The 22,864-nt window shown below is 50.5% G+C and overlaps 5 protein-coding genes across 5 annotated transcripts; all 5 read left to right on the forward strand.

Annotated features, from left to right (window-relative positions):
* Positions 1–6,203: 6,203 nt before the first annotated feature.
* Positions 6,204–7,964, forward strand: A1O9_13057 (uncharacterized protein; the record flags this gene model as incomplete). Its single annotated transcript, XM_013398023.1, has 5 exons — positions 6,204–6,658; positions 6,709–6,858; positions 6,908–6,929; positions 6,979–7,515; positions 7,566–7,964. The coding sequence occupies 5 exons, from the start codon at positions 6,204–6,206 to the stop codon at positions 7,962–7,964; spliced, it is 1,563 nt and encodes a 520-aa protein (XP_013253477.1).
* Positions 7,965–8,317: 353 nt separating this feature from the next.
* A1O9_13058 (uncharacterized protein) lies at positions 8,318–8,866 on the forward strand (the record flags this gene model as incomplete). Its single annotated transcript, XM_013398024.1, has 1 exon — positions 8,318–8,866. A coding segment is annotated over one exon (549 nt), but the record flags the coding sequence as incomplete, so codon positions are not given.
* A 3,031-nt stretch (positions 8,867–11,897) lies between these two features.
* A1O9_13059 (uncharacterized protein) lies at positions 11,898–14,088 on the forward strand (the record flags this gene model as incomplete). Its single annotated transcript, XM_013398025.1, has 5 exons — positions 11,898–12,060; positions 12,115–12,829; positions 12,881–13,495; positions 13,551–13,932; positions 13,987–14,088. The coding sequence occupies 5 exons, from the start codon at positions 11,898–11,900 to the stop codon at positions 14,086–14,088; spliced, it is 1,977 nt and encodes a 658-aa protein (XP_013253479.1).
* Positions 14,089–17,906: 3,818 nt separating this feature from the next.
* On the forward strand, positions 17,907–19,273 carry A1O9_13060 (uncharacterized protein; the record flags this gene model as incomplete). The annotated part of the gene is made up of 2 exons (XM_013398026.1): positions 17,907–18,243; positions 18,294–19,273. 2 exons carry the CDS (start codon positions 17,907–17,909, stop codon positions 19,271–19,273), a joined length of 1,317 nt encoding a protein of 438 aa, XP_013253480.1.
* Positions 19,274–20,317: 1,044 nt separating this feature from the next.
* A1O9_13061 (uncharacterized protein) lies at positions 20,318–21,160 on the forward strand (the record flags this gene model as incomplete). The annotated part of the gene is made up of 1 exon (XM_013398027.1): positions 20,318–21,160. One exon carries the CDS (start codon positions 20,318–20,320, stop codon positions 21,158–21,160), a length of 843 nt encoding a protein of 280 aa, XP_013253481.1.
* Between the last annotated feature and the right edge of the window lie 1,704 nt (positions 21,161–22,864).

Consider the following 22,864-nt stretch of genomic DNA (forward strand, 5'->3'; position numbering starts at 1 on the left):
GGGGGGGGGGGGGGATTTTGGAAGTCAAGGTTCATACATGGTGTCGGGCGTTGTCGAATTTGGCGCTTGGCCTCGCCCAGGATTCGAATCATCTAGTTGACTGTGATCGCGTGTCCCATCCCAGGGCACTTTTACTGTGACCGTCCCTAGATGTGAAATCAGACATAGTTCAATTGTGTGAGTGGCGGCGTGCAAAGAGCCGGTCGAGGCCTATTTCTCACCAAAGCTGACATTCCCTTCAAATATTTGCATACCCGCAATATTCACACTGGCCCCGCCACTTATCCTACCACAATGTCTAATGCTGATGTCAGGCTAGGTATCGTGGATTAGCCGTCGTCATTTTACTTGGTCAAATCAAAGGGATTCGAGAATTTGAGGAACATTAACAAAATGGCGGACTGCTTACAGAAGGTGACGAAGCTTCTGAAGTGCCTTGACGCGTGGGGGTAAATTGATGATTTTCTGGCAAAAACTGCTGACGGTGAGGTAAATTTGCAGAGCCACCAGCATTGGTTGATGTAATCGTCGGCCCGGCATCGCATAGAGTCACTGCGGTGTTTGGATCCGGCTGGTCGATTGGTTTCTGCCCGCCTGGCCCACGCCCAAACAACTTGCGAACCCATTCGCGGACCCAGTTCAGCATTCTTGTTCGCCTGTCAATCGAATATTTGGCTTCAAATTCCGGCTGGATTGTTCTCTCTGAAATGGAAACAGATTCAGGACAGCAGAGAGAGTGTTGAGAAAAGGGAGTATCTACGGACCTAAAAGGAAAAGAGTGAAACCGACAGTGCATGGAATCCCCATCGCGCCTTCCTACTTGGGATGCGAAATGGTTCGACTGCTTGGAGCACTGGGGATGCGGTGCGCTGTCAGTTGCCCCTGCATACCGAAGTATGTTCTGGTCAGCTAACTCTCTAGAGCCTATTGGAGCAATGTAAGGATATGATAGGCTTATCATAAATACGAGGATGGTCAAGACCTCCGATGCGAAAAATATCGTCGCCAATACGGGTTTGATGAGCGCGGTGTGGACTACAGAGGCTAAGAGCGAAATAGAGTGTGGCCGGACATAAATAACCGGCCTGCAAATTACTCTATCTCAAGTGAGCCCTGACGGTGGAGGGATAACTCCAACACAGGTGCCACCACATCATTTCAAGAGGTCGCGCAGTACTGTATGCCTTTGGGGCGCTGGATAATCCTGATTATATAACTTAGTATGTACTACAGTAAAGGAACCATTGATGTAGTACCAGATTTATGGCCAGGCGCAATGTTACCCCCTCCCCCCCAACCCTCCCTACGGCTGTCATAGCGGTCCTAATACCAGTAAACTCGCCATCCGGAGATATGTGCATAGATATATATCTAGCGCCTTGCATGACATGAGATGCGAATCTTTCGTACCCTCACCTGACCCTCGGCGCCCATTCCCCCGCCTGAGGATTAGCATCAAGGCCGTTGCGACCAGGACTTTCTCGAGTGGCTCGCCGAGACGACGGCAGCGGTGTCACGCCTCGGGGGTGTCCCCGCAACAAGTCTAGTGAGCTGGAATAAAAATAATCACCTTTCTCCGTTCCACAGGTGCCCTCCTCCAAGCTCTTCTTCCCTCGTCTGTCCTCACTCTCGCACCGACACATCTCCCTCCCCTATCTCGGAGATCAATGATGTAAGCCCTCGTTGTCGAGTAACTTGTTCTCTCTCGTCTCGCGCCGAGAGCGTTCCGATTGATTTTACACCTGGAACCACGGGGTCGTGCGAACCAGCCATCGCGACACGGCATGTCCTCGTCTTGCCAATGGCCAGAAGGCCGTTCGAGTCAATTGACGCCTAGTTAACCCGGCGCGAAAGAGATCGATTGAAAAAGGACGAGCCTCGGCACGGCCAACATATATCCACCGAGGAAATATCACCCACGTACTGCTTTACGGTCTTCTGTGGACGATATCGTCACCGCCCACATGGTGACGGAAAGGATAAAAGAACAACGAAAGAAGGAGTTCGGGTGACTCCTACCATGGTCCCATGGTCCCATGGGCCCGGCCGACCGAGCCCACCCCTCACATTGAAAGAGAGCAAAAGAGCAGGAATAAGATATTACATCGAATGTCACATTGCGCAAGCCATTCCCGCAGACCGATCCCCGTTGTGGGAACCACGACGTACCTACACTCCGCGCTGATCCTTCCGAACCATCAGACTCCGTCTTGTATGTGGGGTTCATGGCCGTTGGTAAAAAGGAGCCTTCTGTACCAACGGCCTGTTTATCACGTTCCCTGGTCAGGAAACGTGGATATTTCAACGCACCCTCTCATCGCTGCGGCTCCCCGTCACGAAGCACGACCGGGATCGTCATCGAGAAGTCGAGAGCGAACGTGTCGAAAGAGACAAGAGCAACACCGTTCTAGTAAGCGTCTCACTGCACGGTGTGTATCAGTAAGTTGCGCAAAATGAACAATAACCGTCTTTTCCCGTCTCCATTCACAGAATACATGTACATACCCTGGCGCGAAACGCACGTCAGCTAAGCCTGTTTACGTGATCACGGCTCTGCTGTCCCGTAGGAACACGATCGTCAAGCGGTACTAGACCGTTACGTGCCCTTGTGCGTCGGCAAAGGGACATCTCAAGCTTCTCCCGAGGCCCCTCCTGCCCACAGCACCATAGTGGTCCAGCTCTCCCCCAACGTGGGATCCGGGTCAATCTACTCCAAGAAAAGCACCTCTGGTCTCACTCTGCCGCGAAGTGTAGAAAGAAATGATGAAGAACCGTTTCGAATGACAGAAAATAGATATCGGCGTTGTGTCTCAAGCTTCTCAACCATAAACCATATATCGTATTGTGGAGAAATGTACAGTGCCTGGCTCACGGTCGTCATAACCTGCGCGGGCCCACGAGTGATCACCAGGGGAGTCTCGTCTCCTGAGGAAATAAATTCGGCCTTTGGGGAGCTCGGGCATGGGCGTTGGCACCACGACCAACGAACTAGGGGCGGTATACCACCAACTACTAGGTGCCAAAAAGCCGACAATCCCCACCTCTCTGTCTGTCTCTCCTTGACCGCTAGATTCAGGTTTCTCAACAGCCTAATAGAAGGGGCCGTCTAGCTTTCACTTGACTCCCTTTACTGAGTACAAAGTCCGGGCCCTTTCCCCCTTCCCACGGTCAATGTTCTAGGTCCTCTTCCAACCCATATACAGCCCAACTCGACCTACCAGCTTTCCCGCCAATTGACGTCCCCTCTCCAAACTCTTTTGATCGACGTTCATACCGTACCTTCCCGATCTCACTTATCCCCACGTCCACCTGTACTCCCTCACCTAAGCTCATCTCGAACCATACGCACACCACGCCCATCGGATTCACTAGCTCACGGAGGCAATCACAATTACCACACGGTCCAGAGCGAGTCCGCCCCTGTGCAGGATCTTAAACTAGCCTTGACGTACACCTGTCCGATCTCTCAATCAAATCTGCATCATGCAGCGATCATCTTATCGTTCCACCGTTCTCTCCAGTAAGAAGTCCTGCCGAGCTATACACCAAGCACTGAGAGCCTCAGCCGATCCCAAGTACGACCAAAAACAACGCCCTGAGCAACACCTTGAGCAGCAACCCCCTCCGCCTCCACCTTCTCCAGTCTCCTGGTCCTGTGGCGAGAAGACCAAGTAGATGTCCAATGGACTGCTCTTGTCTTTGCTTTCTGGGAGGTTCAAAAAGTTATAGCACACACAGATTGATGGGGATTGTTGACGGCTTGGTTTCTCCCATTCTTGCCGAGCAGGGCGGGCACTTCTGGCACTTCTGGATTTTTGAACGAACGCTTTTGAGAAACCAGGAAATTAAAATCCACTGAGTGGTTGGCTTAATCGGTTGGGTCTTCGACTCAGACAGGTCCATCACCTGGTTTGGTTCTTCTGGTTGTGGTTCCCATAGCATGGTCAACGTCATCGCCACCGGCGGCATCGCGGTGAGTATAGGTCTTTCAAGTCTATTCTATTGCACCCCCCGTCTCCCTGTCCCACTGGCCGGTTCAATTCGTCGATCCTAGCCGGCTGCTGCTCGCCGGGTTTCATGGGTTCGAGCGACACAAATCTTCTCCACATGCGCTCGAACACCATCCCGGTGGCCACGCTTGATTTTACTCTCCATCAGCTTCAAGTTCTCCAGGAAAGCAGCGCTTGCCTTGTTGTGGAGGATTCGCACTCTCAACATCGGTGTCGTTTTGTTGTCCCCCGCTCAATTTTTCGGCGGTCTCTTGACGTCGACTCCGGTGCTCCACAAAGTTTGATGGTCGATATTTCCCAAGAAGGCCGAATCGTCAGTCGAGAACATGGCCTACCCCGCGCCTTCAGAGATGCCCGGCTGCGTAAAGAACGATGTTGTGGAAAGGCGCGAACCAAGCGGAACAAGCAACGAGATTCGAAATCTTGCAAGCCGAGAACAGTGCAGGACAAAAAGCGCGAGCGGCCTATATTTCTGTTTATTCCCCTGGACGACATTTCTGAGATCTACACACTGTCCGACTTGGCAAATGCAGGGGAACCTGGAGATCTCCCCTACTTTACCCCAGAAAACATTGCAAGCGTAGCCAAATGCTGAGGGGATGGTTTCGTTCTGGATACACCGAAGCCTACACTTCATCAGGGACTAGTCGTGATGGAAATCATCAAGTCTTACTACAAGCGACAGGTGATTTACATGAGCTACGAGCCATTTGCTGAGACGTTCTTAAAGCAGGCCGCTCGACACAGTCTTCTCGGGTCGTGTCCGTTGGTGGTCTTTCTTCTCCAAACTGCAGATGAAAACTCTGCTTGGACAAAGCTGCAGCGAATCTTTCTGGAGCTTGAGGGAATGGTTTTGGACTATCCTCTCCGTACCTACCCATCGCGCTCAGAGGTTTTGTGGGATGGTCGCAAGCTAGGTGACATTCAAGTTACTTGATGAGATCGCGCTGAATGCGGAGGATCAACGATTCCGGTACAGACCCAAAACGTGTTCTGGAAGTGGCCTGTGCGTCCTTAGCGAGCCACGATCAGACAGTCCAAGATGTAGTGGCCATTACTGGCTCCACGAGGTAACTTCGTTGTCAAGGAAATGGAAACTCTTCGACACTAAAGCAACTGAAATGAGAGCGATGAAGCGTAGACGCCTAGCATGATGTTTTTGCCTCCGAGGTCCTCTTGGAGAGGATAGTGGGCTGCACACAGTCACCGGGCTTAGCTAGATAGTTCAACTCCCGAACTTCCATATCCATCCCGGTTGTACGGGGCTGAGAGGCCGTATGGCATGAAGTCTGGTGGTTCGTCGTTAATTCTTTCCATATTGCTCTGGCGGTGCCCACCACCATCTGCACAGGAGAATCCGGTCACAGAACTCAAGTGATCTGATCAGGTGAAGACCATATCATGGACTGTGGCATCCTTTCAGCATGAATACTGATTATACTGATAAAGACAAGGAAAGTCCAAGGCACGATCACACCAATGCGATTAGTGCCATTAGCTCGTGGTGAAGGCGGAGCTGGGAACTCATCGTCCCTGCTTTCGTGCTGAAATGAACGCCCTCTGCTTCGATCTCGAGACGACACGTTTGTATGTCGCTTGACTCTCGTTTGGTAAGTGATGAATAAGGAAAACTATCAATCACACGTGATAATTCTAGCAGAACTTTAATCCTGCATCTCGGGCGGCAACGCAGGTAGGGTGAAGGACTTCGAATCGGACAACACCTGCGACTGGGGGACGCCTGGTAACTCAACAAGGCGTAAGCTCATGAAGCCGTAAACGTTTGATACCTGCAAGGGAGCTCGTAGGAAGACTCGAGGACAGCCACGTCAACTTCTCTTCTAGCGTAGTATCAGGCTAGCCTATCGATTTTCGAGAGTAGCCGCCATGACGGCCGCAGCTAACTATGCCTAGCTGCTGGAGGGGCGTTGGTTAGCTATAAATGACCGACAACGACCACCATGACATGAGTGGGTTCAGCCCCCTCGAACCGTGCAATCGAATAATTGAACGGCTTCTACAGGGGGACGCAAACGCTTTATTGAAAGTCTGGGTCCCATAAAATCTTTTCGTGAATATTTTCATTCTCATTCCCATGATCTCCTCTCCTTAGATTTGATTTTCGCGGGGCTTCTCGGTTATTGTTCATTGTTCACCAATTCGAAGGGTGCATAGATCTTTGTCCTAGTCACCATGAGCTCCGAAGAAGATTTCTCAGACGAAGAGCACTCCCTCGAGCACTTGAGATCTCAAATCTTAGGCTGTCTTGATGGAATACATAGCGCAGGGTCTTTTGCAACATTTGCCCACAACATCGAGCACATACACCCCGGTCTAACCGTCAAAGGTGTCGGCCTTATCAGACTTCCCTTATGTCGTGAAGATGCCAATGCTCTCATTCGAGTGAGCCGCCAAGCGCGTTTTGGCAAGGGAAGAAAAACGGTGGTTGATCAGACTGTCGGGAAGACCTGGGAGATCGACGGAAAAGAGTTGTCGTTCGAAAATGAAGGCTGGAATAGCTGGCTTGATCGGGTTCTTGAAAATGTCTCCATAGGCTTGGGTATCCATGGAGGTGCTGGCAGTGTACAAGCCGAGCTGTACAAGCTACTAGTGTACGAGGAGGGTGCCTTTTTCAAACCTCACAAAGAGTACGTCGGAGCGAGAACCTCACATCTTGCATAGTTGCTGACAGTTACAGCACGGAGAAGACAAGAAACATGTTTGGAACACTGGTTGTTTGCTTACCCTCCAAGCACGCTGGCGGCGGGGTGCGCATGATTCATGGAAAGGAAGAGAAAGTGCTCGAAACAGACCAGTGCTCTACTTATGGTGTCTCGTATTTGGCTTGGTAAGCTCGCACCTCGTCCAAGGTATTCTTATGCTAATTGGTATTGAAGGTATAGTGACGTATCTCATGAGGTAAGGCCTTTATATCAATCCGGTATCATACCACAACTCACAGGAAAAGGTGTTGCCGGTTCAGTCAGGATACCGAGTCGTTTTAACGTACAACCTCATCAATACTACTGTTGAACGTCGCCTTTCAGCTGCTGTACTGGACAATGAACAATCCAAAATCGACCGGATGCTCACCGAATGGTATTCTATGCAAGACTGGCCATGGTCCATGTGTTACGTTCTTCAGCACAAATATACCGGTGCAAGACTCCAACTGAGTGGTCTCAAAGGTGACGACTATTACCGCTGTTCTCAGCTTGCCAAAGCTTGCCAATCAAATGGTCGCTTCTGTGTTTTTCTATCCCGGTTAGAACTAACCGTGACTCGAATCAACGACAAGTGGCACTTGGAAGACGGGGGGGAAGAGCTCAGTCTACAAGATATTGTCACTCTGCAAGGCCTCAAGCTTCAAGATTCCCTAGTGATAAGGAAAGACTGCCTCGTACAGAGAAACCTGTATGAGGCTCGTGAGCACGAAAAACAATGGGGAGGGGAACACTTGGGGGCCGATCGGTATGCTTACATCACGCAAGTTTACCATGATGCTGTACGTGTTCTGCTGAATTGATTTCGTATCTGTTCTTACAATCTATATAGGTTGCTGTCATTGTCTCTCGGGGCCAGATGACAGAATTTCTCCTTGGCAGTGGCCAGAGGCTTACGGAGTACTCAGAGTTTCTCCTTGACAATGGCCAGAGGCTTACAGAGTACTCGGAATTTCTTGAACAGCTTTTTACCAATCTCAAGGACAAGAACAGCGATGAACGTTGTCTCTTCCGCGAAATGATCGTCCAGACATGCCAAAGGCATATTGAAGGACGGTACAATCAGAGTCGCACTAAAGATGATTTCATGGGTCCAACAGCAATAGCGTCACTCCGTATCGAGAACCTTGAAGTGGCTAATGCCGCTCTTGGTGGTGTGGAGGATAGCTTCAACACATCCACCTTTCAGAACCTCGGCATGCTGGGATTTGAGAAAACGAGGAAATTGTAAGCTTTGTTGGGAATTGTTTCATTCCCTCCACTAATTATTTTAGTTCCACGAAGACATTTTCTCGGATTTCGAAACTGCATCTAGTCGATCGCGGCCTCCGAGCATTCCTCTCTGGTATATCCGACACTACTCAACCGGACCCGAGCAAAAGATTAGAAGGCGAGGTTTACCAATGGGCACTGCATATCCTTCGCAAGGCTTTAAATTCGATCACAAAGGTCTTACCCCAGGATGCAGGGGCTGTGGTTCAGATCATGAGTACCTATGAGGACGAAAGTCTCTGGAAAAGGTAAGCTTCTTAACTGAATTCCGGGGTGGCCGTATCTAGGTTCGTGTTCTCCTTACTAGGATGCTTGCTGATCATTCATTGCTCAAATAGTATGGACACTTTTGTAGGGCGCTTTACGGATGATGCGACCTTCGCAAACGCGCTCTTAGTAGAAACTCTCTGCTACTCCGAAACAGTTCAGAAGCCAGACTTAGTGAAACACCTTCTCTCGCTAATTTTGGATACGGCCATCTCCTCTTTCCAGTTGCACCAATTTTCGTCATTTTCGAAACAAGAGTGCCCCCGAGAGGACTATCCTTTTTCTTCATGGCCAGATATCAGTCTAGATGACAACGAGAGAGGCAAGAAGGACGCCGCTGTCATCGTGTCTCTGTATCGACTTGTCAGAGACGATTTGGTTAAGGCGGGACAGCTTCTTGAAAATATCGCGAATGGCACTGCCATAATTCACCACGACGACCTTGACCGTCTCATTATTCCACTCCTGCGTGGAATGATCGACATCACCAAGCATCAACCATTTAAGGCTTCTCTATTCTACTCCAAAGTCATCTCTACCTATATTGAGAGGGTGGTACAGAAGGAGCCTCCAAAGCCGCAGGACTGGTCCTTACCGGATGATATCCAAAGCTGTGATGAGTCAAATTGTACTTATTGCTCTCTTGTGCGTGAGTTTCTGGGCGATCCAAACAAAGAGGTTCATCTTTTCACCATTCCTAACGAACAGTACTACGCCTTCGTTCGGCATTTGCCGTATCACTACAAGAAGACTACGGAGGGGAGTGGACAAAATCACAAAGTCAAGGTCACCAAAACACTAGAGACTTGGGAACGAAATCACCAGGAATGGCGAAGCAGAGTGGACCCGGCCCAATCGGCTCTTCGGTCGCTGCCTGAAACACCCCTACGCCAATGCCTTGGAAATGGCGAGTATCAGAACTTGATGGAACTACGGATTGTCAAATTATCAACTGAATATATGACCGAGGAACCGCAAAATTCCGCCCAGGCAGAAGAAGCCACTGTCACACCCGGACGGTCCGCTGGTCCCGCGATGAGGAAGAGGAAAAGGCAGAGGTTTTGATCACCGGCGGTTGTCCGTCTCCATAGTGAGCGAGTTTCACCTAAGACACTATACCATACCCAGTGTAACGACATTCTGCCATTACTTGACCTTATCGTTGATGCTAAGCCAACACCGATTTTGACGAACTATTAAAGTACTTGTTAAGTAAGATGAAGCACTACCGATCATGTCTGAGCCTGCACACTGCCTTAAGAGGGGTAGCAGCAAGCCTAAGGCTTCGAAAAAGAAGGCGTCGCTATCAAACCATGCGATCGGAGCCTGGGTCTTCCGTCATCGAACAAAGTCGCCGCGACAGCTCCGGGTGGCGTTTGGGTGGATGCAGTCAGCTAGCCTATCATGACTCAATGCAGTGGTTTACCCTCTTCAGACCTTCGTGGGGCTGGCAGGAAAACTAGGTGTTCGGGACGCTTTTTGCCAACAAAGAGTACTCGTTACTAACTATTCCGAAAGTATTTGCCCGGAGATCGGATCCGTGCTTGACTTTAGGAACTTCCAATCCGGTTTCCATGGACCATTTTCGAACTCTCTAAGAGTAGCCTGAGCAAACCACCTCCTTTCAACAGTGCTCTCATGCGCCGAAACTGAGCCTAAAGGTGCGAGTGATCGTGGAAGATGTTGAAGTTAGCTGGGAATCACCTCCGTCCCAGGTGTGCCACCCTGGACACAATCTATGTGTTGTTATTTTCAACGAGTAATATGGGTAATACTGCACCTAGCACCCCTGGTATGGCATATCGTGAACATCCAGACGTCGCCTCTCAGACACCTTCCCCAAAAAGGGGTAAGGCCATGAAGAGTGGGCAGTGAGGTTGGTAGTCAGACCGGGGGATGTACTGCGTACAGCTGTTTAGAAATCACTAGTGTTAGGTACTAGTGGGGATCGTAGAGCACGGCCGTTTCATTCAAGTAAGTCCCAAGCACATAAGCTCAACGCTATTTAACTCAAGTGAGAAAGCTGTCTAAGCTCAGCTGGTACAAGGGAGGGGGTCCGGGATATTAATAGCCGGGTCAAGGCCCTCTCAGGGTCGAGAGCTTGCAGGCTTCCGCCATGGGATCAACTCATCAAGCAATGCTCACACACCTGTCGACAATTGACGCCACCCTGTCCTTAGCTGCCCTCGCCCTCGCTGGATTCCTCGCTCGGGACTTGTTGGCTCGGACAAGGAAGCGCCACATCCTGCCAGTGTATCGAAGGATCGAATGGGGGACAGAGAACAGCAGACCGGAGGACCGGGATTGGATCCGACAACATGTATATCTCACGAGACTGGGGAAGACCTTTTACCTCCTGGATGCTGCCGATTTAGGTCGGCTCCGTCACCTACGAGCACGAAGCCCTTGGTGCACTGAACGCCATCCGCCAGGCATGTGCTCGTTCATCGAGTTCTGCCTCCTCTACCCGCACCAAGTCTTCCGGCACTACCGTGAAAACATGGGTGACACTGTCCTCAGTCACTTCGGATGGGCCCTAAGTAAAATAACGGGGGTGAAGGGAGCTCCCAAACTCGGCCAAGCGGGTAATAACCTTCAACCCATCGATCGCTTTTTATCGTTTCCTGACGAGCATTTCTTACCTAGAGCGAGCCGTGACCTGAAGGACTTCACGCGTCAAAGAACCGCTCATCGACTTTCCCGCCGCTTTCTCTTGATCAGACCGCTCGTGCTGTCGGATGGCGAAAGTCCTATACCACGTACAGGCAGAACCATGGCCTCTTGGATGGTTGGAAAAGACCAGTCAGATCAACTGAGCCCGATCCTCTCGGTGGTGTTCTTCCGTAAAGTTCTCCGTACGTCGAATTACATTTACCATCGATAGTCTACAACAACTTCCCCTGAGCAATTCCCAATAATTTTGTAGACGTTTGTGTGTGAGAGAGCGAGAGAGAGAGTCCAAGCTCCCCTCCCAATTCTGCAATTGAACCCATCCCGCCCCCCCCCTCGCAACCCCCCGATTGCTTTTCTTTTCTCCTCTCCGTCATGGTCGACAGCGGCATCCAACCACGCATCATGGCCGACTTTGTAAAAACACCCTTGGTTCAGCTTGACTCAGCCGGATTTCCCTCCCACGGTTCGGATCCTACGCACATACACTAACGCACGATCTTGCATGATGGACTGCCCTTCCGGTTATTCTGTCTCCAAGCACTTTTCCATTCAACGAATGACGATCTCGTCTCTCCCCTTCCCAACTCAATGTGCCTCAGAAAAGTACATAACTGATCGTCTAAACTGCGTTCATCTCGAACAAGGCGAGATGTCAGTGACGACTGTGGTCACCCGTTTGACATCAAAATTCTCCCCCTCGATCTCCTCGACGCCCCGCCATCCTCGCCTCAGCCTCCCACGGGTCCAGTGAGAATGCGTCCTCCCAGCCAAACCGCCTGTCCCCGTGCAAGGCCATGCGTCAAACCGTGGCTCACCGCGTCTTCAGCTGGCGTGCCTCACGGTAGAAATTACCAACCGAAAGAATAAAAGAATCATCCAGCCCCTTCAGGAGGACTGGGGAGCATGAAAATGAGAATGGGAATGGAGACTACTGGTCGAGTACAATGCCGCCATGCAACAAGAACGTGACACCCAGCCTGGTAACCCTGGCGCCCCGGGGTCGTCAAAGAAGAGGCGATTCTCTCGGACCAGCCGGGCATGCAGTGAATGCCGCGCCCGTAAGATCCGGTGCAACGGCAGACAGCCGTGTGAGCCGTGCGAGGACTTCGAGAGGCGTAAGTCTATCCTCCAGGGTAACAAGCCATCGTTGACAGGTAGTTCTGGAACAGATTGCACATTGACATCCACTGCAGGGCAAAAGGTGGCAGGTGCACCGCGTACCAAAATCTTGGAGGACCGATTACGGCGCGCACGGCACTTGATAAGAAAACTTCAAGCACAAAATCCGGCTCTCCTCCCGGCGGCTGAGGTCGCTGGCATTTTTGATTCTCCCCCGGTGTCCCCTTCCCCGGCGTCTGACACTGCCTCAGGCGTGACGGTTGGAGGCCAGGGCGGATATCTGGAGGACATGATGATAGGAAAGGGTCTTTTGCCCCTAGATCAAGGATCCGGTGTCTACTATGGCGCGACTTCAGGCCTCTGCTTCCTTTACGACACCCTGCAACTTTTCCCTCCCAATTCTCCACAGCATGGAAGCGTCAGCCCTGAACGACCACACCATGTCTTATTGAGGCTTTTCGAATCTCCACCTTGGGACCCTCAGGGTTTGCAGATCGATCTGTTGTCTTCTCAACATCTACCGTCACAGCAGACGGCTTTGGACCTACTGGACACTTATTTTGGCAACGTGTACCCCTTGTTCCAGTTTATGCACGAACCCACGGTTCGACAATACGTCGATCGTATTTACCACCTTGATCTGTTAGATTTGGAAGACTTGGACCACGACTTTCTCCCTCTATTCCATTCGGTGATGGCACTGGGCTACCTATTCGATCAGACCACACATCAAACTTACGGTTGCAAGGGAGCTCGGGATCAAGCGTATGAAGCCTTAAGTTCTTTTCAATATCTCAGGACTGACCAGTTTCCTAGGATGCGTCATTTCATCTTTGCCCGCGGCATGATCGAACTCGATCGAGATCGGGGTATTCTTGGGTTGCAGGCTCTGACATGCCTGGCTCTATTCCTGATATCTACCTCGAGACTGGCGTCCGCACAGACCCTGATCGCTTTAGCGGTGTCAGCTTGCATGCGCATGGGTTTACATTTACAAACGTCTTGTAGCGGCTTGACACCACTTTCTCGAGAGGTCAGGATACGCACATTCTGGACGGTGGTCAAACTTGACTTGTACAATAGTGGCGCACTCGGGCAGCCCTTGCTGATGGATCTGAGGCACGTTGACCAAATTAAACCAAGTGGCCTCTCTCGTGGCTATTGCAATGAAGAGAATGGCGGCGTGTCCTCGGCCACGAGTCGACGGATCCTGGCTGCTTCTGCCCAGTATCTCGAACTTTTAATCATTTCTCGGAAAGGGGTGGGAAAATTGTATCCCAAAACCGACCAAGAGGCCGGGATGGTTAACGTCTCGAAGATGTTCCCGGTCAGTGAAACGACCATGGATGAAATCAAAGAAGAATTGAAAGCCTGGCGAGAGGGACTGGCGGATGCTTTAGGACCCGCCGAGGGAACAGATGCCACACGCAGGTAAGTTCGGCTCATGCGAGGTTCAGAAGCTTTACTGAGCGATGCTTCCACAAAGTGTAACCTATGAACTGGAAATGGTTCATCATTATGAACAAGCCCTTCTTTACCGTCCATTCCTACATTATTTGGCTAAAACCAAGGACGAGAGTCCGCCAGATGCTCGTCTCCTATACTGCGCCACGTTATGCGTCCAAATATCGCGGTTGACGATTATCCGGTCGGAGGAACTGCTCTCACAGGGACTTCTCGCACCTGCTTCATGGCAGTTGACATACATCGTCTTTCTCTCGATCGTCACACTATTCTATTTTCTTGCTACTCAGCACGAACATAGAGAGTACACGGCGATTCAAAAGGAAGCAGAGCGTGGCATTCGAGTTCTCCATGCCACCTCTTACCTAGACGCTGGATCCCGGCGATGTCTAGATGTCCTGAGGGTGAGTTCAGTATTCCTCCTGGTTCCAAGCAGAGTGAGTACTCACAAGATTTAGATGCTGATCGGAAAGCAATCTCATTCCGTCCATCTCGACGTCGACAGGCTGCGGCCCAGCCTCCCGCTCCGGAACTCATTCCAATCCGGCTATGCCCAATGACGAGCGGTGGTACGGTGCTACCACCGCATGTTTCATTGTCCCTACTGATTAGCTGCCCCGGGTGTTGCTCTTCACCCCAGGTTAGCCCTCAAAATCCATTTGAAGCTGAGTTCAAGACTGGTGTCTGCTGGTCCTGCATGACAGCTGACGTGGAATAGAGCGTGTGACGCAATCCCGGGACTCAAGATTATGCGGACTCCTCCTGTAGGAGGTTCATCCTTGGATGTTGCTGTACCGAGTCTGCTTAGTTACGGAGGGTGCCTCAAAGGGTACATTGCCGGGTCACCCACTGCTGGCTTCTAATAGATCGAGAACAGGACTCGGAGCAGCACAATTATATGACATCGCGGATGACGGCCGACTCCGTTGACATCACTTTGCGAAATCTCCTAGATTGTATTTTTCGTCAAGGCAGCTCACACAGCGGGCAAAAATCTCCCACCCTGGAGCTCGATCGGCTTTGGTTTCAAGCTGTGAGTAGTAGACTTCGTAAGCAAGAGGGTCGGTCTAATCCTAGTATATGCAGCGGGACAGCACTAGATGATCGGGCTGGCGTTTGAGCACCAAGTGCTTGATGTAGAATCCACAAAAATTCGTTTGTTGTGGGGGGGAAAAGGCGCGCTTTGATGAATCACGAGATAGACTTTTTTGGCAGCTTTCTTAGGAATTTTTCACCATACTTTCGAGTGAGAGAGAGTCGGCCCCAGTGGGCATAGTATTAGTACTTGACTTCATAGTGCCATACTTAAGTATATAGATTAAGTAGTAGCTATTTAGTAACAGGCACCAGCAGTCCGGTGATGCATTTGTCCAATAGTCCGGTTGGGACGCTCGACTCAGTAATATAATTTAGGTATAGGGGGAGTAAGTACGTCGGGAGGGCCTTACTTACTGCATTACTTAAGTCATACCTAAGTCGGTCAACATGGCAAGGAACCTTACTTTCGCTAACTTAGTACCGGCTTGACTAGTACATATGCACTGGAGTACTTAAGTTGGGTAGTTTTTATAAGTATTAGACCTAGGTAGGGAGTGCAAGGAGGAATATAAATGCTTGTGATTGCATCTTGTCGCAGGATAGGCATGATCTTGGCAAGCCCTGGGAAACAACTGTATTAGTAATCCAGCTCTGTGCTTCATATATAACTGCGGGATGGAGTGCCCCCTCCCGCACCTCAGAGAATAATCAATTAGAAAAATAACACTGCTGCTTGCATCAAGATTATCTGACCTTTTAATCACTTTAGCAGGAAAAGTGCGACACATCTTCTTAATGTGTCATGCCTTTTTTCTAATCAGGTTTAGCGCTACGCCGGTGTCGAGACGAGCGAGTTAACCGAGCTGAACGACTACGGAGTACCTATGTATTCTCTCGAGAACGAAAAACCTAATTGCCATTTGCAGTTTGATCCTAGTGGGTGGGTGAGCGAAGGCCGCTTTAACCTGAGCTTTAACTGAGCCCTTGGCTGAGCATCACTGAGCGCCCCCTGAGAACTCCCTGAGCGAACACACTGGTGGCCTAACGGCTATGCTTGCCTCTCTGCTAGGTACATGTTTCGGACGGGGGGGTCAGGGAACCTGGCAGATTCACGCTGCCCCCTAATTTTCCTAGTAACCTTGGTCCTGACGGTGCGACCGATTAAATCGAACGTCGTACTGAGAGCAAGGAATTAATTAAGCTGTGAGCAACCAGCCGCTCTAAACTACGGAGGCGTGCACCAAAAGTTGAGACTGCGCTAGTGTAAAATGACACATATTTATAATGACGCCCAGCCAGCTTTAAAGACAGACTTTATTTTAATTGTGTTGCCAGGGCAACGGCCCTAGAGATTATCTTAGGCCCTAAGGCAGACCTAATAGCTTCGAGACTTAGGTGAAGTTAGGAAGGTCTCCTAGGGAGTTCTAGGTAAACTTTGTCCCTGAGAATACCTGGAAGGTCTTATAATAATTAGGCTGTCAGACCTAAATAGACCATAAAACATGACGATCCCTCGTCATTTTCAAATGGCTCGGTCTCAACTTTTGGTGCACACCTCCGTACAGTCCGTGACTCATTGCTCCCCGTGATGCCGCCCAATAAGATTCCACTGTCACGGGTTGAACCCGTAGGATGTCTTGGTAAGAACCAGCGATGTCTGGATTCGACCGTTCAGTTGCACAGCTGAACGATATCACGTGATACTAACGGTTACTTAGGAGATTATATCTCCTTGGTGGATAGCAGCAGGACTTCTTTCCCTCTTCTCTTTAGCTTAACGTCCTTGTTAGACAGGTACTATAGTAGTTGAATAAGCTCCTATTAAAACCCTCACATCCACATCGCCCAAACTTTTGGTTGGCCAGCTTGCCGCCGAGACAATATTAGACAAATATGGTCTTCTAACCTTACTTTATATAGAGTATCTATAGGCTTTAATAAGTAAATTTAATTCTATGTCACGAAAAAGGGCGATATACTCCTTGCGTTGAAGATGAGAAATATACGACTTCTAAAAAGCTCAAGCGCAATATTCTACCCGCCATCGATGAGGTCCGCTCCAGGTCTTCATTACAGCCTAAAGGCTGTGGTAATGCCTGCCATCCAGTACAGTATTCCAGTTTTCCTACTAGATTGATAACTACAGCATGGCATTACAGCCGTTCCCGAAACCGCCCTCCCCTTTATGGATACATTGTAATTTAACTTTCTCGCTCGAAAGTTGCGATATAAGTAGACAACGCTATGCCCAAATCAGCAATAGTCTATCTGTAGATCTAAACATGACTAAACACAGGATCTATCCCATTAGTATTTTCTAATACCACACAAAACGCTGTACTGGAAAAAATTTAGCCCAGTAATGAAAACATCGTTCCGGTACTTCCCGTACAATACTCCTCTCCCAAAAGCGAGAGGTCGGGGTAGGTGGAAAAAGCCCAAGTCCGAGCCTTGTACTCCTCACGCTGTGTATTGACGAGGTCTTTGAGTGCGCCGCAGACCTGGCTTGCGTCTTGTTCTCAGCCTGCTGCCATTCCAACTTGATGTTGTTTTGACTCTTTCTTCTCTTGAGCTATCAGTTGCTCCAGCTCAATCCGCTTTCGATTGACCTCCTTCCATTTTGCGACTAGAAGTTCCTTATTGAGCGTAGTATCAGTATCCTCGGTTCTGCATATACAAATCCTGTCGTGTGGCCATCCGGTCTCGAAGAGTAGTACCGACAGCCGCCTGTAGCGCAAGTCCAGAATCCTCGGCCCCATCTGTCGTAATCAAGCCTGCCGGGATGACCGCAATCGCAATGTGGATTATCATCATCAACCCCAATATTGTCATCCCTGGTAGACTAACCTACATTTATCTGACCTTGTGGGGTTGCATCGCCCTTGCATGTCGAGCAAATGTAGTAGTATCGACCAGCATTGCCGTGGGAATTTGTATCTAGAGTCCGCTTGCGTTGCGTTGGATTGCTGCATTTGAGGCAGAAGGGTGCGCCGGGTAAGGGGAATTGTGGAGGAAATGGTAGAGTAATGGTGATGTTTGACATACTGTATCGTTCGTCGCCATAATTTATCAGTGTGCTGTCGTTAGCTCTTTGTACTCCGTTAGAGGCTTGCCGTGAACGTAACGCCAAAGATTGGCTATCTTTAATGCTGCTCAGCGTAGTTGCACGGCAGATCCGCTAGTCACGAAAGTGATTCTGTGAGGTGCCAAGGCGGGTACACATTCGGTAAATAGTTTTTCCAGCCCTGCCGGCCCCCACGCGCAGGAACGTAAACAAAGCATTTTCCAGCTGCTACCATTTATCGCCGCTGACAATGATCCCTTGCACCGATCTATCCAGATGACTGATCTAGGTAATATAAGCAAGCCGGAGACCTGGCAAATTTACGATCCTTATCCTGAACCATCTCATCCGCAGAAACTAACGCGTCCTACCGACTTTGAGCCCATCAAGGTCCGACATCCATGCTATCAGGATGATTCCTGTAACGTCCTCCTTAAATTTTGGTCACATGCGCATCACGAAACGGTGCGGGTTGCATGTGCAATCGTCGCAAACAACGCATGGGTAGGTTATCTTTCGACTGACAGAGGTGGAAACGACCCAATTGTTGAGAATACTGAGAGCACCCTTACGAGGAAGTCATACTATTTTCACGTAGCGCAGCCTATTAACGGTATGCCCACCCTTTCGGATACAAGCCCGCACCTTTCTGACGTTGACTAGGAGAGGTCGTGGACTATCCCGTTGTTCCCACTTTCGAACACTGGCGATTCCCGACAGCTCTTCCTCTCTACTGGAGAGAGATTTCGAATTTCCTCCAGAGACCACAGCCTCCACCCGACTCGCGCTGTAGGCTCACACAGTGTGACTATTCCGTGGAAAACGCTCACCTGATCCCAGCGGTGGAAAAGGAGTGGTTTGACAAGAATTCCATGTCTGATTACACAGATTCCACTGCAGTGGACAAGATGAACCATCCAAATAACACCATCCGCTTTAAGAGCGACGTTCACACCATCTTCGATTCCAAACGCTTTGCCATCGTCCCGGCCGGCGGACGACTTGTGGCTTACTGCCTCAATGCGCGGCCAGGGTCACACATCGAGCGATTCTGTCATGGGGTTGAACTTCATAGGCTCAACAACCCACCCCAACTCCTTCTCGCCCGGTTTGGATACACAGTTTTTGAGGATTTGCGAGACTTTCTCGACGCAAGAGTAGCAAGAAAGCTTCTCCTCTGGACCGAAAATACCTGGACGACGGAGATTTGTAATTTTGAGAGATGTCAGCAATTTTCGAGAGCAACGGCATCTCAAGGCAAATCCAGGAGTGCCAGTCCGAAAAAACGATCGAAGATGCAGGAGTCGGAAGAGTTGGAAGAGTTCGACGTCGAGTGGTCGGATGAAGAAGCATTGAGGGGCCGCAAAAAACAACGTACCAGCGAGTCCATCGAATTGTCAGACCGAGAATCGTCTCTACTTCCAGACACACCCCAAGACGATATTGAAGAAAAATGCTCCGAAGCGCAATTACGGACGCGTCAAGCTATGGATGAAAGTCGAGATACCTTCGCAGAGACCATCAGCTACCTTCGGAAACGCCCCCTAATTCAAGATGACGACCCTGAAAATGAAGAGAGATCGCAATTACTGGCAAGACATCAAAAATTCAAAGCAGTGCCTAGATGTTTGCAAAATGGCTAGCGAAATTTTACGTCAAAAGGTGCACAAAATTGGGGAGGGGCGATTGCCAAAGGTGACAGCGATCAAGTAGTGGTGACTACTTTAGCGGATCTATTCGATATCAAGAAAACGCTATCTAAGGACCAATCGAGCGAACTTCTATGTTCAATGAAGGCAGAGGATCTTCTGCATCTCACTGAGAAGCAGTATAGTAGTCTTTTTGGAACCGTAGCGGGTCAATCTAACCCTACTAGAGCTGCCACCACTAGCTCGCTGGCAGTCCCCGAAGTTCAGAAGAGTAAACATGAAGATGGCTTATGAATTGTGCTCTGAATCAAGAGAAATATTGGTTGACAGAGATGATTTCCGTCAACCTTATAATAGTCGGTTGAGCCTCATACCATATCACGCAGGTCTAATCAGTAAGTTGAGCGAACGATGAGGTATTCAAAGTGACTGTCGAGCCTACCTCTGTAAAAAGCGACAAAGAGATTTCTGCGTCGACAGGCTGGATAAGCTCGAGCAGAGTCAAACTACATTTCGAGATGTGATGGGAATCACAAAGTAAAGAAGGTAGGACTAGATTTGCGGCTACTACTGTATTTGGCCATCGCTCTTGTAGCCGACTATCAGGGAATACGAGCTTCTCACCTAACTCGCCCCTACCGTTTTGGGAGCTGAACATGAGGTCCTCTAATTAAGTTACCTCTGCAGCCCCTCCTAACACCTGTTGTGACCTGCCATCCCCTGTTCGCCTCTTGTCCTACAGAGTTGCTGGCGCACTTAATTTAGGCTTTCTCGCCAAATGAGAAAAACTTCTCTTGCCCCATACGGTAACCACCCCCTCTGTTCTCTGATTGGGTGAACATTAGGCCACATCGCGCAGGAACCAAGCGGTACAAATTAGTCTAAAAGTATCTCCTATGGCACAGCCGGCAAGTATGAAAAAGGTCCGAAACCGCCGGGGATTTAGGATTCTTCAATACCGCCCCGTCAAGACCGTCTTGCTCTCATTGTGTCAGCCATTCCCATCTCTGCTCCGGTGCCGTGCCACCATCAGATACCATGGCTTCTACCAACCCCCGCGACGGTTATCTCTTGGGTCGCGACATACTGGCAGAGTCTCGCTTATACGCTCAGCACTACCTTTTCACCGAACGCGCTGGTGGATTATTGAACGCTGATATCGTCAAAGACGTGGGGGGTAAAACGTCGATGGAAATCCTCGATGTGGGTTGTGGCAATGGCATTTGGGCACTCGATGTGGCCCAGGCCTATCCGGGGACAAAGGTGGTGGGCACAGACATCTCCTCGGCTCAATTCCCTCCCGCGTGGACGTGGCCCAAGGACTGCGTCTTTACAACAGTGGATGTCTTGGAGCCGGTTCCCCAGCAGTATGTCGGCCGCTTCGATGTGGCGAATGCCCGCATGGTAGCGGGGAACTTGCACGGCTGTGACATGAACATCTTCCTCGGCCACCTCCTCCGGATGCTGAAACCCGGAGGTTGGATCCAATGTTTGGATTTGTCGCTCCCGGTTGTCTGTGCCCACGACGACGAAGATCCCCAAGCCCAGACGACATGGAAACGGCCTCCGACTATCGCGACCCAGCTCCTGCGGATCTCGACCTCGATCGCATGGTTGGAGGACTTGCCGACGAGGATGAAAAGTGGAGGGTTCGCCGTGGTTCGGGAATATGACTGTCCTCCGAGAAGGAGCCAGTTCCGACACGAAACTGTAAATTTTCTGTCGGCCATGGTAGAGATGTCGAGAGGGGTTCGGTCGATCATGGCGGGGGATATCGTGGACGAGTTCGATGAGGCCGTGGAGGAGCTTCATCGCGACGTCCGTGACGGCCGACTTTTTCATGTCGGGCTCAAGGTCAGGGTGGGCAAGAAGGCGAGTTAACCGGAGGCCCTTAGTTGGACTCCGCTCGACGTATGTTCATGGTCTGCTATAAATTTTTGCACCAGGCAGGTATCCTCCCGCGTGATGTTTCGACAGGCAATACGTCGCGGGTTGGGGATGATCCTGGCGTAGCCTTGTGAAACAGCGGGGTCAGCCGTCAAGTTTGTGCGCTTCGCGGGTACCATGCGGGACGGGGTACCCTGCCGTGTACAGTGCCTCGGACAATAATCAATCAAGGAAATAATACTGGTGTTATCATCGAGATCACTAACCTTTCATCGCTTTACGCAGGAACAGTGCGACACTTCGATACTCGCGGCATGCCTTACATAGATAGAGAAAACCATACCTTCACAAAAATCTTGACCACTTTCGCCTAGATCAAGTAGGACGAGGCAGGGTTTCTTCCCTGGATGCAGTGGATAACAGGATGTCCACCTGAGCTATGTGGTTTTGGATAGCTGGGAAGAACCTTCCGCTCCATTCGCTTTGAAGGAGCCCATCGCAATCCCAGATGTGAAGATTGTGAAAAATGTCGGCGCCATGGGTGGAAAATTCTGCCTGTCAACACATTGTTCTTGTTGTGATATGGTCAGGGAATCCCACCCGGCACTTTCCAGCATCTTGAATATGACAGAGGGCACTCCCAGGCCTTCAGGACATTGCCGAAGAGTTAGAGGCGCAGGAAGGGTACGCGAAGGTTGATCCAGGGTGTCGCACCCAATCATGAGTATGTCGGAAGGCGTTTTCGCCTCATTCCCGAGCGCAACAACAGAGAAGGCTTGAGAACGCGGCGCCGTTTAGGGGGGGAACCGAGCTCTACGTAATCTCATCGTTAAATTCCACGCCTAGACACCGCATGCACACAGGTGCTCCTCCATACATTTTCGCCCCTTCCACGCCAGCGGCAATTTGCTGTTCCGCCATGTTATAGTCACAGCACATGAGGCGTGCGCTGTTCTTGCGCTGGTCCACCAGTGCCTGGTGACGAAGTCTTGCGATGTGTTCATCCTAGGAAGGGAGGTCGGTGTGATTTTCTCAGGCAGGCTGACCGGCATTAAGGAACCCTCGGAGCTTGTCTCGCAGTCGATCAGGTCTGGAGTTGCTGCAGGTGGATTTTCAAGCACGGGTTCCTCGTGGCGATACACGCCATCATTCGACTGGTCGATCTCGAGGCGGGGTCGCTGAGCTGCCCAACCGCCCACCTCCACATCCTCATGGTCCGCTCCGCCCCTTTTTCGTTTCGATGGGCTCGGACCTCTGCTCTTTGCAGGGCTCGAATTTCACGTTCGAGGAAAGAATGTGTTCCTCAATTCGCGTGATTTTTGACCTTTTGTTATGATAGTCGAAACCGAAGTTGGCCCTTGAGGCCAGGAAGTGGGACCTCCAAGAACCTCGTTTCCAGGTGAAAATGAAGCCTTTGGTATTCGCCCACAGGAAGCAAGTCGTTGCTTCCGAGCGGCAACCGGTCCCCACCTCTGGTCGGTGACAACCAACCATCGAAGTTGTTGTCCGCGAAGAAGCCACAGATCAACAGAACAGTTCCATGATGAATGCCCGGACAATCTTCACCACCATCGAAGGCGGGAAGGTCAATCAGTCGACTAGATTGGTAACCGGGATGACGGATGACGATTTGAGGAGGGCTTTGGGTCGAGAATCGCGCGGTGACGGGAGGTCGTGGGACGGGTTCACGAAATCCAA

This window comes from Exophiala aquamarina (genome assembly GCF_000709125.1).
Source record: "Exophiala aquamarina CBS 119918 chromosome Unknown aczIA-supercont1.50, whole genome shotgun sequence".
NCBI classification, from domain to species: domain Eukaryota; kingdom Fungi; phylum Ascomycota; class Eurotiomycetes; order Chaetothyriales; family Herpotrichiellaceae; genus Exophiala; species Exophiala aquamarina.